Source organism: Condylura cristata, unplaced genomic scaffold (genome assembly GCF_000260355.1).
Source record: "Condylura cristata isolate star-nosed mole 26May11 unplaced genomic scaffold, ConCri1.0 scaffold00010, whole genome shotgun sequence".
NCBI lineage: Eukaryota > Metazoa > Chordata > Mammalia > Eulipotyphla > Talpidae > Condylura > Condylura cristata.
Window position 1 is genome coordinate 38,811,117 of NW_004567111.1, and position 16,186 is coordinate 38,827,302.

Genomic DNA, 16,186 nt, shown 5'->3' on the forward strand with positions numbered 1-16,186 from the left:
AAAGCAAAGCACTGAAGAGGAAAAGCGCATTTAGGAAGTGGTGGATTTCTCACAAAGATGCGGGTCATAAGGTTAGGAAGATGTGTTCCCAGTAACAGCCTTGAGAGGAATCAGACAGTGACAGAGGCTCTGGCCGACTTAAGCTTCTTTTACTCATCCACAGGCAGGCCTCAATAAGTATGTGTGGAATATGACTCTTGAGTTTTGTTTTAAAAAAATAATAATAATAGAGCTGTTTTTTTCACAAATATAACCAGGTCTTTTCAGAATCTCCTATATGCTTATTTTGATTTTCCTTCTCAACCCTTCCTATATTTACACCAAATGCCAAGTTGGTTCATGCTTTCCTTAGAATTTTCCTACCCAATTCCCCAAATTAGCTATAGTGCAGAAAATTATCTTACCCTACTCCCCCTTTGTTGATGCTTTGAAATGAGATAGGGTGCTTTAAATCTTCCTGGTACTGCTTTTGAGTTAGAACAGGCTACAGTTTACTCAAGCTCAGCATTATTTCCTAGCAGAAAAAGTATCTTAAAACAGAAAGTTCATGGCATTTTTCTACTGAATTTGTTTTTACTTTAAAAATTCAATTTAATCACAAGATATTCTTTAGCACTTGCTCTAAGCAAGGCAACAAGATGGACTTGATAGGGAAAATGTAAACATAGAATCTAACGACAATTTCCTTTTCAAGTGTATTTTATGGGTTATTTATGGTAGCAGGTAGCAGGTTTAAAAAATGGAAGTTGGGCTCTTTCTCATATACTATTTCTGGTAACATCTGGCTGTGGATGGGGTGTTAGCCTCACCAAACATTATAAACACCTTCTGAACACAACCTTTTTCTAAATATTTTGTATCTTCAAAGTGATCTTCCAATACTCAGTAAATACTTGTTGAATTACTAAAAGATACTAAAAGAATAATGTTAATATGTTAATCTATTGTCAAACAGTTGCAATGTCTCAACCAGAAGAAAATGGTAGGAAAAACTATTTCCTTATCTCCTAGAAAGTGATTTCTTCTTTATTTTCTTCTTACTATTACATTTTAACCATGATGACACTTTCAACAATTCCTTCTTTCAGGAAGTTCACTACATTTGTACTGCTGCTCTTCCCATCTTCAAATTTCAGATGATTTAGAACAAATAGCAAACTAGTTTCACATACAATTCAAGATTTCAGGGAAGATAGAAGATTAGTAAAAGGCATCTAAATGTCAGATGGTTAGTTTTGATTCATGCATGTTTTCAAGCAAAGTCAGGAAGAAAGGCTGAGAGCAGATGATGTCATCTTCGTCAGGGAAAAGAAAGGAAAGCAGCTTCCTGTTTAGTTTGCAGCAGGAGAACAAAGGCCAGGAAGCTGGAGGGCTGCTGGCTTTGGTAAAAGCAACCCAGATCTTACTTGAGTCAGAAGAGTCTCTATTTCCTCTGTCTGGCTGTCTGCATAGAAGCTGACCCCGCCTATCACAGAGATGGGCCGTCTCCTCCGGCCTCCTTTGAGGTACATCTCAGCAGCTCTCTGGCCGTCAGCGTTGGAAGAGGTCACGCTTGGCTGGTGGTCACCATCCACAATGTCTTCGTTCTGGGGGTCCGCAGCAACTGAGTCTTCAGGAATAGATAAACTTCGGCTGACCAACTGGCCATAGTCAGAGAGTGGTCGAGGCCTTGACCTTCTTCCTGAACCCCATCTCCGCTTGGTGATCCTTTGAGCCTCAGCCCGATCTTCCTCCTGGGATGAGCTCCGCCTCCAGGATTCCTCAGTAACCACCTTTTCAAATGCCAACAAGTTAGGTGAGCATCAATACTCAGGCAGGTATTATTACAATTCCAAATTCCCTCCTACTTCCTTGGCCCAGATTCAAGACATTTGATTCACTTATTTTAATGTTATTTGTATTACAGAAAGACATCATTGAAATGTAGATTAAGAAGTAAATCGATCTTTAGTTAGAGACTGAATTAAAACCACAATTTAGATGGTATTATTTGGTGGCCAATGAGTTCTGATAAGGTATTAAGAAGGTCAGCCCCAGGCCCTCCCTGGAGGCGCAGCAGGTTAAAGCACAGCACTAAGAAGCTAAAGCCACTTCATCATGAGTTAGATCCCTGCCCAGGTGGTGAGCCACATGGCGTGGTAGACCTCTCCTGACCCGCCTGCTGTTCCCCTCAGCAGTGTACATCTTCAGTTGACTTGTTCTGCTCTCCACTCTGTCTCTGGTGAATCCTCTCACCACCCCTGTACAGCTGGCCTGTACCCCAGTTCTGTATGCATAAATAAATAAATCTTAAAAAAAAAAAAAAAAGGAGCTCAGTCCCACTGGGAATTAATCAAAAGAACTTTTAGCTATGGTAGGAGTTACCAAAAACTGACATAATAACGGTGGAAACACAGGCCTGCCAGTAGAAAAAAATGAATGTGCAATGCTATACAACTCCACTTAAGGTGTTCCCTTTCAATAAGGTTTAAAAATAGTAGAATCTTTAAGAAGATTAAGTCTGGGTTGTTAGGGCCTAACAGAGACTCAAGTGAAGTCTGAAGGGGAGGAAAGAACACTGAAGGACTCAAAGAAGTAGCTCAGGTTTCTAAGAGGCTGTGTGAGCTTGGCCAGTTTCAGCCAATCTTTCATGATTTCAGACTCAAATATTCCACAGCACTTCTGAGAGTTTATGTTACTAAATTAGCATCTTTTTCTTTCTTCCTTTTTATTTATATACTTTTTACATTGTCGTTCATTCTCCTCTCAGGTGTAGTCCCCACAAAATTACCACCACAGAGACCCCCGTGAATTTTCATAGTTTCTGGTGCTCTTCCCTCCCCTGTTTTGGTCTCTCTCCCTCACCCTCCCTTGATGAATGTCTACAATTTATAGTTTGCCTGCTATTTCTGTCCTTTCCCCACCCCTGATCCTTTGTTTGTTTTCCCTAAGATCCTTCTATTAGTGAAACCATCCAATAGTTTTCTCTTTCCTTTTGGCTTGTTTCATGGAGCATGATGCCTTCCAGCTCCACCCATGTTGCTGCGAATGGCATCATGAGTTTATCTTTTCTGATGGCTGAATGTGGTATATATACACAATGGAATCTTTTTGATTTCTCTAAAACTTTTTCAAAGGCAATGCAATGTGCTAGGGAAAAAACATGAGGTTTGAAATGGGGACAACTCTGTGCCAGTCTGCCTGGGCCACTAACAAGCTTTGTAACCACAAGCAGGTTACTTACCCTCTGAGCATTTGGTTCTGCAACTGTTCACAGGGCAATAATGAATGTGTCGTTAAGAAGACCTAAGATCATACTTAGAAGTCAGTAATTATTGCCCTTTAAAAGCTACAGAAAGCTGGCCCTCCCTGGTGGCACAGCACTAAGAAGCTAATGCCCCTTCAGCATGAGTTTGATTCCCACCTGCCCCAGAGGTGACCCACATGGCGCGGCAGACCTCTCCAGACCCACCCACTGCTCCCCTCAGAAGTGTACTTCCATGATCTGCCTGTTCTGCTCCCCACTCTGTCTCTGGTGAATCCTCTCACCGCCCATGCACCTCTGGCCTGTACCCCAGTTCTGTATGCATAAATAAACAAATCTTTAAAAAAAAAAAAAGGCTATAGAAAACCATCTTTTGGAGAAAACCCCTCTCTCAACAGTCCCTTCAAATCTGGGCCCTGAGGGCTGTTGCACAGATCAATGGGAGGGAGCAAAGATAAGGTGTTGCAAAACTATCTAACAGACACCAGGTACACGCTCCTGGACCAGGCCTGGGTGCCTTCAGTTCTTCCACCTTACAGGTTATTTTTTAAGTAATATAAAAATAAAAACAGGAAGGAGCACAAAGAGGAGCAGTATAATAACCAAAGAAGTCGTGTGACCTCAAGGCAGACAACAGGCCACCCTAGCCTGAAGGCAGTCCCCGCAGCTGACACACAGTTGTGTCCTCTGCCCATGAGCACAGGCCTGAGAGGCCTTGCTGCTTCTTCCAATTATTGGCAGCCCAGACCTGAAGCGCAGACTCCCTAGCTTCCAATCTGATGTGCCTAGACTGTTTATTGAGACCATGCATCATGAAAATTCTGATGAAGGAAGCAGGAAAGGATGGACAAATTCTTCACCATCGTTATGCTGCAAATTAGGAAAACTGAGGCCTCCAACAGCAAAGCTCACAACTACAATTAGAAACAGCAGAGACACTGAAATCTGGGTCTAATTTCTGTACCACTATATCCCATTTCCCCATTATAATAAGTCATCTCTGCTCAAAAGAAAATGGGTTCTAGCAATCACCACTTAACTTGCTATCTATCTGCTGATAATTGGTGCCTGGAACACTATCTTCGAGTCATAATGGATCCATAATGTAGCAATGTGGGAGAAAAACTGTTTTGAGCTGAGGGGATTTAAGAAAAGGCTTTTCTTTTTCTTTCCCTGAGCACACTTATCTACCTGAAAGCAGAGCCTCCCAAAGGATCTCAGTTGTCCAAAATCCCCTCCCTTGGGAAAGGAACCTCTTTCTTCCAGCCAGGGAAGACTTAATCATCACTTGAGAGGAGAAGCCCACACTTAAACAGACATTATCACAAAATGATGATATCTCTCATTTATTTTGTTTCAGGCCCATTTATTTTTGCTGAAAGTCACTTGTTTTCCCATAAATGTTCTTTTCTACCTCCCCTACCCTGATTCTGCTATTTTCTCTAGTCACATATTTTTGGTAAACTCCCACTTATTTACATGAATAAAAATCTGCCTTTTTCTCTTGCTAATCTTTTTGTGTGTTTGTTTAATTCAAACCCCAAGGGACAGAACATAAGAGAGTGGAGGAAGGGTTTTCCTTTCTGTTACCACCATAGGAAAACATGTGAAAAATTATGAAAAAGCTTTGTATTACTTATGGACAGATTATGAATGGTTTTTCTAAATCATATGGCCTTGAGCACACAATGAGAATAAAATCTTCATATTATTTCCTTGTGATTAAAAAAAGGTTCAGAAACAAAGGGCCAGAAAAACAGAAGAACAATGAAATTATAGAATCCTCTCTCTGATCACAAAACTAAGTACACCTCTTTTTAAAAAAAAAAGTCTTTTTTGTACTTGTGCAACATGCTATATACCTTTCCTCACGGATGCCAAAGAGATAACAAGAAAATGGGCTTAAGAAAAAAAGAAGTATCTTAGTGGTTCAGGTAACAAATCCTTCTGCAGACTAAGCCATACTCCAGGAAGTGATGAGGCAAAGGAGATGTGCTCCTGGCAGGAACACAGAACACAGAACACAGAAGGGACAATGCCAGTCGGACAGTTACCCCCGAGGGTCAGCTGCTGTCCTCTGCAGGGGGAAGCTGGGGAAAAACCAACTAAAACTTACACAGCTCCACTCACCTATAGTATCAGTTGTTTAACCCAGAAAAATAAGGTTTTAGACCTTATACAGTATAAAACAAGGTAGTGGCACTTCACTGTTTAGAGATCTACTTTTATATCTAATTTCCCTTAAATGAAACTTGATTGCTATGTCATAATAAAAAGTCTAAATGTTACTGAAAGTCTACAAAGTTGCAAAAATCAGCTCCCAGGATTACATATAAAACTGAAATGTCCATTTTATTCCTAGCAAAAGCACAGAGAGAGGGAGGGGAAACAGTGAGTAAAATCCCTGTAATTTAAAGTCACATTCAATCAGTGATCCTTAGCCAGAAAAGACTTACATTCCTTATAAAACAAATTTGAACTGATTCATATTCTAGGACTGGGTCTTCTTTCAATTAGAATGTACAAGCTAGGTTTATTCTAGAGAATGTAGTTAGATGGTGATTACCAACTCCAAACACTAACAAACAGGCTAGAACCCACCCAAGATTCTGCTCCAGGCAGCTGTGGTCCACAGACACACTGAAGGAACAACAGCTGAACACCTCCATGATCTCTGCTGTCTTATTGTCCTTAAGACACTGTAATTCTCAGATTCCAGCAGCCTAAACTTCAGATACACCCAGGGCTCACTGAGGCTGAAAAGCCAACTCGCACCCATATCATAAAGGTCTGTAAACACACTTCAGTGGAATGGTTTCTCTTTTAACTCTTATTTGTCAGTGTTGTTTTAAAGTATGTTACCTAGTCAGTGGTACCTTTTATGCGTCTGCTACAAGATTTCTTCTTTTATAAAAGTAAAAAGTCAAAACACTTCTTGTTACCTCGTTAAGACACTTCAAAACATTTTTCGAAGACACAATGGGAATAAATGACTAATCAGATGGAAAGTAAAATAATAGCACAATAAAACCTGATTTCATATGCATCCATTCAAAAGGCTGATCTAAAAATAAGCATGAAGGGTCAACTAAGAATTGCAGATTGAGTTCTGTCCCCCCAAAGACTGAAGTCCTAAACCCCAGTGCCAGTGAATATGAATGACCTTATTTGGAAATCCAGTTGTCCTGGATATAATAAAATTAAGATGAGGTGATATTTGAGTAAGTGGTCCCTAATGAATGGCTGAAGAAAAGGGTGACCTGGATACACATATAGAAAATAAAAGGAAAGTCGGGTGAAGGCTGAGGCAAAGATGTAAGTGATAAGTATAAGTGAGTGATAAGATAAGCACCAAGGTTTGCCACAACCCCCACTAGAACCGGAAGAGGGCAGAACAGATTCTCCCCTGTGGCCTCAAAGGGAGCGAGGTCCTGTTCAGCCCTTGATTTCAGACATCTGGCCTCCACAGCCATAAAAGAGTAAATGTCTGGTGTTTTAAGTCACCCACTTTGGGGTGATGTGTCACAGAAGTCGTAGGAAACTAGTACAACTAGGTAATTTAGAAGAAAAATATAATTGGGAAGGAAATTAAGACACTTTACCTAGATTTAAGGGGAAAAACATTGAAGCAAAAAAAAAAATTACCTTGAATACACTAAAGGTATTCTCAAGATATGTACAAGAACAATAAAAAAGTCTCCCAGGTTCTTAGAGTCCTGGAGACTGTAGGAAGTTCAGGTACAGCTACAGAGCTGATGGTGAGAAGGGAACAATGAATGAGGTAGAGGACTGCAGTGATAATAGTAATGCAAGCTATGTTTTTGAATGGTGTGTCAGAACTATGCCAGGTACACGTTACCTTAATCTTTCTGACTGCCCTAGGAGGTAGGTACTATTTGCTATTTTTTACTGAATAAGGAATTGTGGCTAAGATAAATAAAATGACCTGCATGTGTTAATAAAGGCAGAAAAGGAAGGATCCGATTTTACAACCCACTCAATCTGATTTCAAAATCTTTGTCCTCTCTGCTTTACAAACCTGCATCTATGGCATATACCTTTACTGAAGGAAAACAGAATTCTGTAGGCTTCCCCACTGTTAAATGAAGACTTGTTTGGAGGAAGAAGTGAATGATCATTATGAAAGGCTCTAGCAATTGTGCCCTGGCAAGCTGATAAAATCTACAGACACCCTTCTTAGATTCACATCTATACATGCATATAATAAAATAGACTGGTTTATAAAATAAGCTGATTATTTTGAAATGCAATTATTAAAATATTAAAAGAACTGTAATATGTAAAGCATGACTTAAGAGTGATGAGTTCTGAAACCACCATACTTTTGACATCATTATCGATAAGCGTTGAGATGTCTTCAGATACCAGCAAAAATTGTTATATGATAAGAAAAAAAGATCTGATTTCACTGGTGATGATTCATTGGTGCTGCTTCAGTTGCTCTGGTCTGATGCCTACATTCGTAACGGAAGGAAATGATATATTTTCGCTAGATAGTGAAAATAAAAATAAAATCCCCACTCTTTGACCACATGTAGACAGAGCCTTTGGATACTGAGGCTAACTCCCTGGATACTGAGGCTAACTCCCAGTTGAGATAAAACTGCTTAAGAGTCATTTATAGTATCAGTTGTTTAACCCAGAAAAATAAGGTTTTAGACCTTATACACTATAAAATCAAAGTAGTGGCACTTCACTGTTTAGAGATCTACTTTTATATCTAATTTCCCTTAAATGAAACTTGATTGCTATGTCATAATAAAAAAAGGCCATGCACCCAAATCACCATTAGTTTAAGCAGTGAAGTGTGCATATAGTGTTTGAAAGGGAATGTGCTGTATTTTGGGTGTGGGAGAGATCTCAGACTAACTACCATATTTTGAGGAGTTGAAGGCAAAAAGAAGACAGTATTTACGTATTTAGAAATAGGAAAAGTTTGAGCCCTACTGACTTCCTTTTTATTTTGAACACTAAAGGGATGTTGTCTTATGTTTATTTAGAAATCTTAAGTTCTCATCAACTTACTTAACATATATCTAAATTTTTTCAGATGAAATAAAAAGAAGACATAACTACACCCCCTTCCCCCCACCCCAACTGACTTCCAACCTTATTATAAAACAACAGCATTAAGAACAATAAGATGTTGCTACAGGATCAATGAATTGGAACCAGAAGTCCAGAATTAAATCCACATAAATCAGTAGCTAGTCTGTAAGCAGGCCAGACCAAAAAACAAGGGAAGGACATTCTTTAGTAAATGGTTCTGGGACGACTGGAAGATCACCTAAAAGAATGAAGTTGGATCACTGATATTTTACCATTTTAGAGACGAAAATCCAAGTCAAAGAGAAGACTTAAAGAAAGCTAATGAGAATTCGGACATTACATTTAACTTCATTTATGCAAGGCCATTTTAAGGCACAGGCCCTTCATTTGTAGCTGCAGCTTAGAAACGCATTTATGGCTTTATGGCTTAGGCAAGAACCCTTAACAGCCAACTTCCAAAAATACTAGACCACCTGGTGTCACTCCACAAGAGCCTCTGGGGTGTTATCATGTCCACATCTGTCCACTTTCGGTTCATGCTTCTTTTTGACGCTCTGTTGGTCTTCATTCATCAATATACACATACATAATTTTTTTGACTCTTCCTTGGTATTTTTCTGCCATAGCCCAAATCTCTCTTACCTTCCTTCTTTCTATGTTCTGTTCTTGTTGCCCAAAGCCTTTCTTCTTAACTGAAAACATGAGGGACTCTATGATAGAGCTGGTTGTTTCATTCACTGAGTCATATATGATTTCTTACCCTTAATGTTTGGAACAAGTAGGTAGAATAATCTTTCTCTCTCCAAAGTTGTATTTACTTGTTTCGCCCTTAATGGTATGTGTGGCTCTGAGGGTCGGGAGGTGTGGGGTGTGGATTATCCTAAGAAATGGGCCTCCTGCCACCCAGGTTTCTTATTCTCCTTCCTCTAACTCTTTCCAGGGGTTCAGCCATCATTTCCTATTATATTTAAGCTAGTTAAGGAAAAAACACAGTGGGAACGAGACTTCTTTAAGAGCTAAACTGCCCACATAAAGAGAAGGAAGAGAAACCTCTGCCTGGCTCTGACATAATGAAGTGGCCAAACACCCCCCAAAATCATGTGCTCAGAGAGGCTCAGCTCCCCAGGGCCATCTTGGGAACAAGAGACACCTTCCTCAGCTCGTCCCTTCCCTTCTCATGTAGCAGATTTGGCCTTTGCCTGGTTGCGGACAAGGCCTGAGGAAGGAACAGACAGGAAGTAGAACAACTTTACGGTGTCATTCTTTCCATGGCTTTTAAACAAAACTAAACCTTAACTCTGGGTTATGTTCTTACTAAGGTGCTGCATCTTTCATTTAAGAAGTATGATTTTTGAAACTGTAAGAATCTTTAGTGGTTGGTGTCATTCTATCTGTAAATGACTAGCCAAGAGCTGTTATGCTAATTATCAAATGGTAGCCCATACATGTCAGTAATTTTGAGATCACTTTCAAGGTTCCTATTTTCCAGAAAACTATTATAAACTGGAAAGCTGTGACACTGTCCTTTGGATTCAGGAGGCAGCTAAGCCATTTGTTAAAAATAGTAGAATCAAAGTCTTTACTCTCCCTTGAAGTAAAAAGAGAGTGAACTGGTGATACTAGATACTTCAGTGGTCCTTGCATGTGTAAAACCAATGATAAAATATGCTTAAAGCACAGTTAGTAAACCTATGGCCTTTCCGACTTTGATGTTTGCAAAATAGACAAATTAATAAAAATGCAAATGTTGACACCCCTGAGAACACTTTCCCTCACTGTCAACAATTCTGTTTTGAAGGTCTCCTTTTTAGTCTCAGATATGTAAGGAACAAGGAGTATGAACCCATTTTGATGCTGGTAGCAGAATGTAAAAGGAAAGACTCAAGACTTTTAAAAAAATTTTAAGACTTTTAAAAAAAACTCAAGATTTAAAAACAAATCTCCTGTCTATATTTTAGTTTAAGTGTGATACATTAATGTATTGGAAGGAGAACATAACTTGGGATAAGATAGAGAGAAAACAATGAGGAAGAGTACACAATTATAGAAAGTTGGGAAAACAAACACAATAGCAGAGAAAGTAATGACCCCAACTTCATTTGGATCCTTTTTCCTTTCAGCAACACTCACTGATGATAAATTTGATCAAGTCATTCCTTCTTTAAAATTGTTAGGGTCCAGTCAATGAATCTAATCAAGTAAAGACTGATGCTAATGCTAAATAAGAGTTATTGTTCACTAAAAACACTGTATTAAGAGGCACTCAAGAGTCTCTGACCACCTCAAAGGTAAGGCAGTACGGATAATGTTTCTCTTGAACGACCATGGAGGGATAAGAGAATCTAAATTACTGATGAAACTATCTTTCAATGTTTAATTCAAAAGTTGGCAGTGAGAAATTACAAATGAATAATTTATACCACAATGAGAATAAAAATATAGAACCAAGCCAAATGTACAATGAAATCTTACTATAAGCTATTATGTAAAATATTTATATTGGACATGGGGGAGCAGAGCTGTAATAGTTTGCCTCTGTCGCTAACTGCACTCAGTCCTCCATACCTGTCTCGCTGCAGCACTGATCTCTTGGGAATGGCTTAGATCTCTATGACTCTGAATTCACATTACCTCTGCTGTCCAAGGTGACTTTCCTCCTTGTGCTATCAGGGAAGCTACCAAAATCAACTACAAGAAAAAGGACTGTTGGCCCTCCCCGGTGGCACAGCAGGTTAAAGCACATTACTGCAAAGCTGGCCTGGGCCACTTCAGTACAAGTTTGATCCCTGGCCCGGGAGGTGACCCACATGGTGTAGCAGACCTCTTTTGACTTGTCCACTGCTCCCCTCAGCAGTGTATTGTCTGCCTGTTCTGCTCCCCGTCTGGCTATGGTGAATCCTCTCACCGCTCCTGCAACCTCTAGCCTGTACCCCAGTTCTGTATGCATAAATAAATCTTTTAAAAAAATGGAAAGGAGAGAAAAGGGGCTGGATCTCCTCAGTAGAGTTGCTAAGCCCACCCCAAGTCAAAACAAACCATCTTAAAAAAAAAAAAAAAGTCAAGGGGAAGGACTCTGATTTTTGCAGGAACCAACTGTTAGGAAATGGCCCCAGCTTCCTGGAAAAAAAAAAAAAAAAAGCTAGACATGAAGTCCAAAAGAAAAATGGATTGTGAAAAATGGATTGTAAATTTATTATATGGCTATAGAATCAGCATTTGAAGGCCATCCCATTTAATTTTAATACTGTATGCAGAAATTATGTTTTTAATTGTTTTACAGATAAGATTTCACCAGAGATTGGAAAACTTGGCAACTGACTAGAATTTAAATCTGCACACCAGACCCCAAGCAGATGCTGTGTCTCTGGGTCTTCTTCCTCATTTTGAGATCTGGCTAGAGGCCCAGCCCTGCCAGTCAGCAGCTGTGTGACTCTGAGAGTGTTGTGAGCTTTTCCAAACCTGTTTACTCATCTTATAAAGCATATCCAAAGTGCTCTCCAACTTCACAGTGCACTGTGAGACTCGCAGGCAACAGTAAGTATCATGTGAAAGACCATTATTATCTGAAAAAGCATCACATGAATGTGAGCTCTTACTACCACTACTTTAATTTTTAAGAGACTATCACACTTTAAAGTTCCAAAATGAGTTGGTAAAATTCCATTTCCCAGCAGTGGGTGAAGCAACTGTTAGAGTCACACTTCTCAACACAATTTAGACCAAACTCTTTATTCCACTATATTTTGTTTGAGAAGTTCATTTTTCTTCCCCAAGGGGAAGTTTTGTTTCTGTAGAAATTCATATTTAACTGATAATATAGTTCAAGGCAAAAATAGGATTACAATTCATACTTAACTTTTCCAGGAATGCTTCTCTTTCCTGAAAGTAAGAGTTGCCTGGGCTGGGTCTGGAAAAGAACTATCAAAGCCTAGGTATATAAAAATATCTGGACAGTAACTCTCAAACTTTAGTGTTGGTAGTGTATTAAAAAGTCTAGATTACTGGGACTCAACCTTAGTGATTTAATTATGGATAGGACTCTGGAATCTACCCTATCAGTTTACAGTCTGGGTGGTCTTTATACCAAACTTTGAGAAACTCTAACTAGAACATCAGAAGTCTAGCCAAAGTTTAACTGGTGTGTACTGAAGTGTCTAAAGGCAGAAAATTTAATGATACAATATTTACGATTATAATAAAATGTATCGATAATTGAATACACGATGTTCCAGGTACTGTGGTATATGTGTCATTTTAATATTTCCTGGGAGGTATTATTTCTATTTTTAAATAAATTGAGGCTTATGTAGGTCAAGTATCTCTTAACATACAGTTGGTTAGCAGTAAAACTAAAATTGAACTCAGGCAGTCTACTACAAAGACCAACTACTTCATACTATAGAAGCTTCAAGACCCCTCAAACATGCTGGCATCGATGGATGGCAACCATGCCAATGCTGGTTTCCTAGGAAGTTACTGGTTGGCTCTTTTCATGCCAACCTATAAGCATTCCCTCCCCCCATCATTCCTCACTAACAATGAGTCTCTGAAGTCCTCCCTTCAGCATTACTATGATCATTCTAATGAATGGAACATTCCAAATTGTTGTTTTGTCCCTAGATGATCAGTGGTAGGATAAACTTAGGAAACATTCAGTTTGACAATTTGTACCAATGCCGTCTGGCATTCTTGCTGATTATCAAAATGAACATGTGTCACCAAGTCAACAGTAATTTCCAGCCTTGGATGTTCTTTGATCTTAGTTATTATAGGAAATTTTAAGATGAGAAAAACAGAACAAGAAAAAAGCACACCCTGACAACAGTTTCTTAATCATCAAGATAAATCTCCCTAAGAGAATACAAGAATACTGACATTTATTTTTCTCTATTTAATTTATAACTTCTATAAGGTCTTATTATGCTCTTGTAACCCACAATTAAAACAAAGCATAAATAAGAGAAACTATAAAATCTTTGACATATATATCTAAATGTATATTATTATAAATTATAATGGCTCTCATAATTTCATTTAAGTATTTCATAGACTTAAGAAAGATTAAAATGCACAGCATTAATGAGGTAGAGTATATCATTTACAGTTGATTACAAATGGTAATCATAGTAATTTCTGTAAAAATTGGCAACTAGGCTCTTTATTAGGTATGTTATTATGTCAACCTCATCATACTTATTTTTAAGGAGAAAATCTTATTTCTCTGATGATTTTTCACTAGAGAAACTGTTCTAGAAATAAGCTATTGGAAAGTTCAAGAATTACATGCATATTAAAATTTTCTTTAGATTGTACATTTTTAGAAATAATGTAGAAGCAGTCGTTTATATCTGTAACGATCCTGGGCCATCACTTTTGAATCTCCATGCAAAAATACACCAAAATTTTCTATTGGGAAAGGAATGTCTGTTTATGAGGGTAAGCATAAACTTTTCAAAACAAATAAACACTTCGTTTTCATAAGACTGAATTAGAAAATGTCAACTCAACTGGTAATGTGAAAAACTACTTTCACATTTAGACTCATTGCATTTTTATGATTTAATATTTCTGCAGGAATTTTTTTTTTGTCTTTAGGAATTCTCTCACAAAATGTAAAACTCAAATAAAACAAAATATGCTCTTAAGAAAAACCAAATGTAATCTGAGCACAAAGACAACTAAGAGATTGTAAATTATCTGTTCACACCACACAATAGGGCTGAATAATTGCTGAATGAACATCTGTCCCAGGGTAGCTACTTATGGAATATTATAAAACACTGACAGGAAAGCACATATCCCTGTAACAAAATGTTAAATTCATTAGGTAAGTACTTTTGATGCATAAATAATAACGTATTTAAAAATTATCTTTCCAATATAATTGTAAATTTTGTGATTCAATTTCCAGGGCTTTTTTTGTCAGAGAAAATTAAGAAGCCAGGGAATGTGGAAACTTACATTTGTATAAAAATTGTCAGTAAGTTAACAAATGGGAGTGTGAAAAGTGGATGTCATATGCAGAAAAAAACAAACTTAAACCTTTACCTCTCATTATACATAAAACTTGACTAAAAATGGAACACATACCATGATCTAAAAACTAAAACTATGAGAACTTTTAGAAGTCCTTTTCCTTGAGATAGGGAAAGGTTTCCTATTGCTAACACCAAAAGTATAATTCCTAAAAGAAAAAATTGGTAATTGAGTTTTCAGCAAAATTAAATACATTTGCTCTCCCAAAGACATCATTAAGAAAATAAAACCCACAGATTGTGGGAAAATATTTGTAAATCATACCATCTAATAGTGGACTTGTATCAATACATAAAGGAATCTAACTGCACAATAACCAGAAGACCAAAAGGCAATAAAATGAGAAAAAATTATTTTAACAAAATAATAATTTATAATAAAAACTATAATACATTTGCATAATTCACAAAACAGTACTATGTATAGATAAATATTCCAACATTGTAAAAAACAACTTTACAAAGTTAATGCATTCACAGCAGCATTTGTACTGATCAATTTATAGTAATATACTAATGAGCAGAAAATTTGAATAAGATACATGAATGATACTCATTAGATAAATCCTACTAAATCATTCTCATTACTCATTAAATCATTACTCATTACTCAGTAAATTATTACTCATTAGGTAAATCCTACTAAAAATAAACATGAGTTAATAATCAAAACTGCATGGTACTAGAACAAGAACAAACACACAGACCAGTGGAATCGAATAGAAAACCCAGATATAAACCCACAGGTTTCTGGGCAGCTAATCTTTGACAAAGGAGCAAAGAAGATACAATGGAACAAAGAAAGTTTATTCAACAAATGATGCTGGGAAAACTGGGAAGCTACATGCCAAAAAAATGAAACTAGATCACTACTTCACACCATACACAAAAATCAACTCAAAGTGGATTAAAGATCTAGACATAAGAACAGAAACCATAAAATACCTGGAACCAAAGATTGGCGAAACAATACCTACATACACTTCAGCAACATCTTTGAAAATAAAGCACCCAATGCAATGATAGTGAAGGCAAGGATAAATAGATGGGACTACATCAAGTTAAAGAGCTTCTGTACAGCAAAAGAGACATTACAAAAAACAAATAGACATCGCACTAACTGGGAAAAAATTTTCTCACACAAAGCTGGCAATAAAGGATTGATCACGAAGATATACAAAGAACTGATGAAACGCAACAAAAATAAAGTAAACATCCCCTTCAAAAACTGGGCAGAAGAGTTAAAAAGACACTTCACCAAAGAGGCAATGCAGATGGCCAACAAGCATATCAAAAAATGTTCAACATCACTTGTAATAAGGGAGATGCAAATTAAAACCACAATGAGATATCTATCACCTCACATCAGTGAGAATGGCAAGTCTTAAAACAACTAATAAGAACAAATGTTGGCGAGGATGTGGAGAAAAAGCAACTCTCCTGCACTGCTGATGGGAATGCAAACTAGCACAACCACTATGAAAAACTGTTTGGAAGTTCCTTAAACGGCTTAACATGGAGCTTCCCTATGACCCAGCAATCCCACTCCTAGGTATCTATCCAAAAGACGCAAAAACACTGATTGAAAAAGATACCTGCACCCCCATGTTTATTGCTGCTTTATTCACAGTTGGAAAGACATGGAAACAGCCCAAATGCCCAAAAATGGATGACTGGATTAAAAAGATGTGGTACATATACACAATGGAATATTACTCAGCAACCAAAAAAAGAAACACATGTCTTTTGCAGCAACATGGATGGAACTGGAAAAGATCATGCTGAGTGAAATAGGACAGAAAGAAATGGAAAAACACTAGATGGTTTCTCTCATAGC

At 37.8% G+C, this 16,186-nt stretch overlaps 1 protein-coding gene across 2 annotated transcripts in view; it reads right to left on the minus strand.

Moving 5' to 3' along the window:
- SPATA13 (spermatogenesis associated 13) overlaps positions 1–16,186 on the minus strand; it is a 256,535-nt gene that overhangs the window by 51,550 nt on the left and 188,799 nt on the right. For both annotated transcript variants that reach the window (XM_012723270.1, XM_004680150.2), the window contains one exon: positions 1,407–1,772. In XM_012723270.1, coding sequence (XP_012578724.1) covers positions 1,407–1,772 — 366 coding nt within the window. The remainder of the gene's footprint in view (positions 1–1,406; positions 1,773–16,186) is intronic.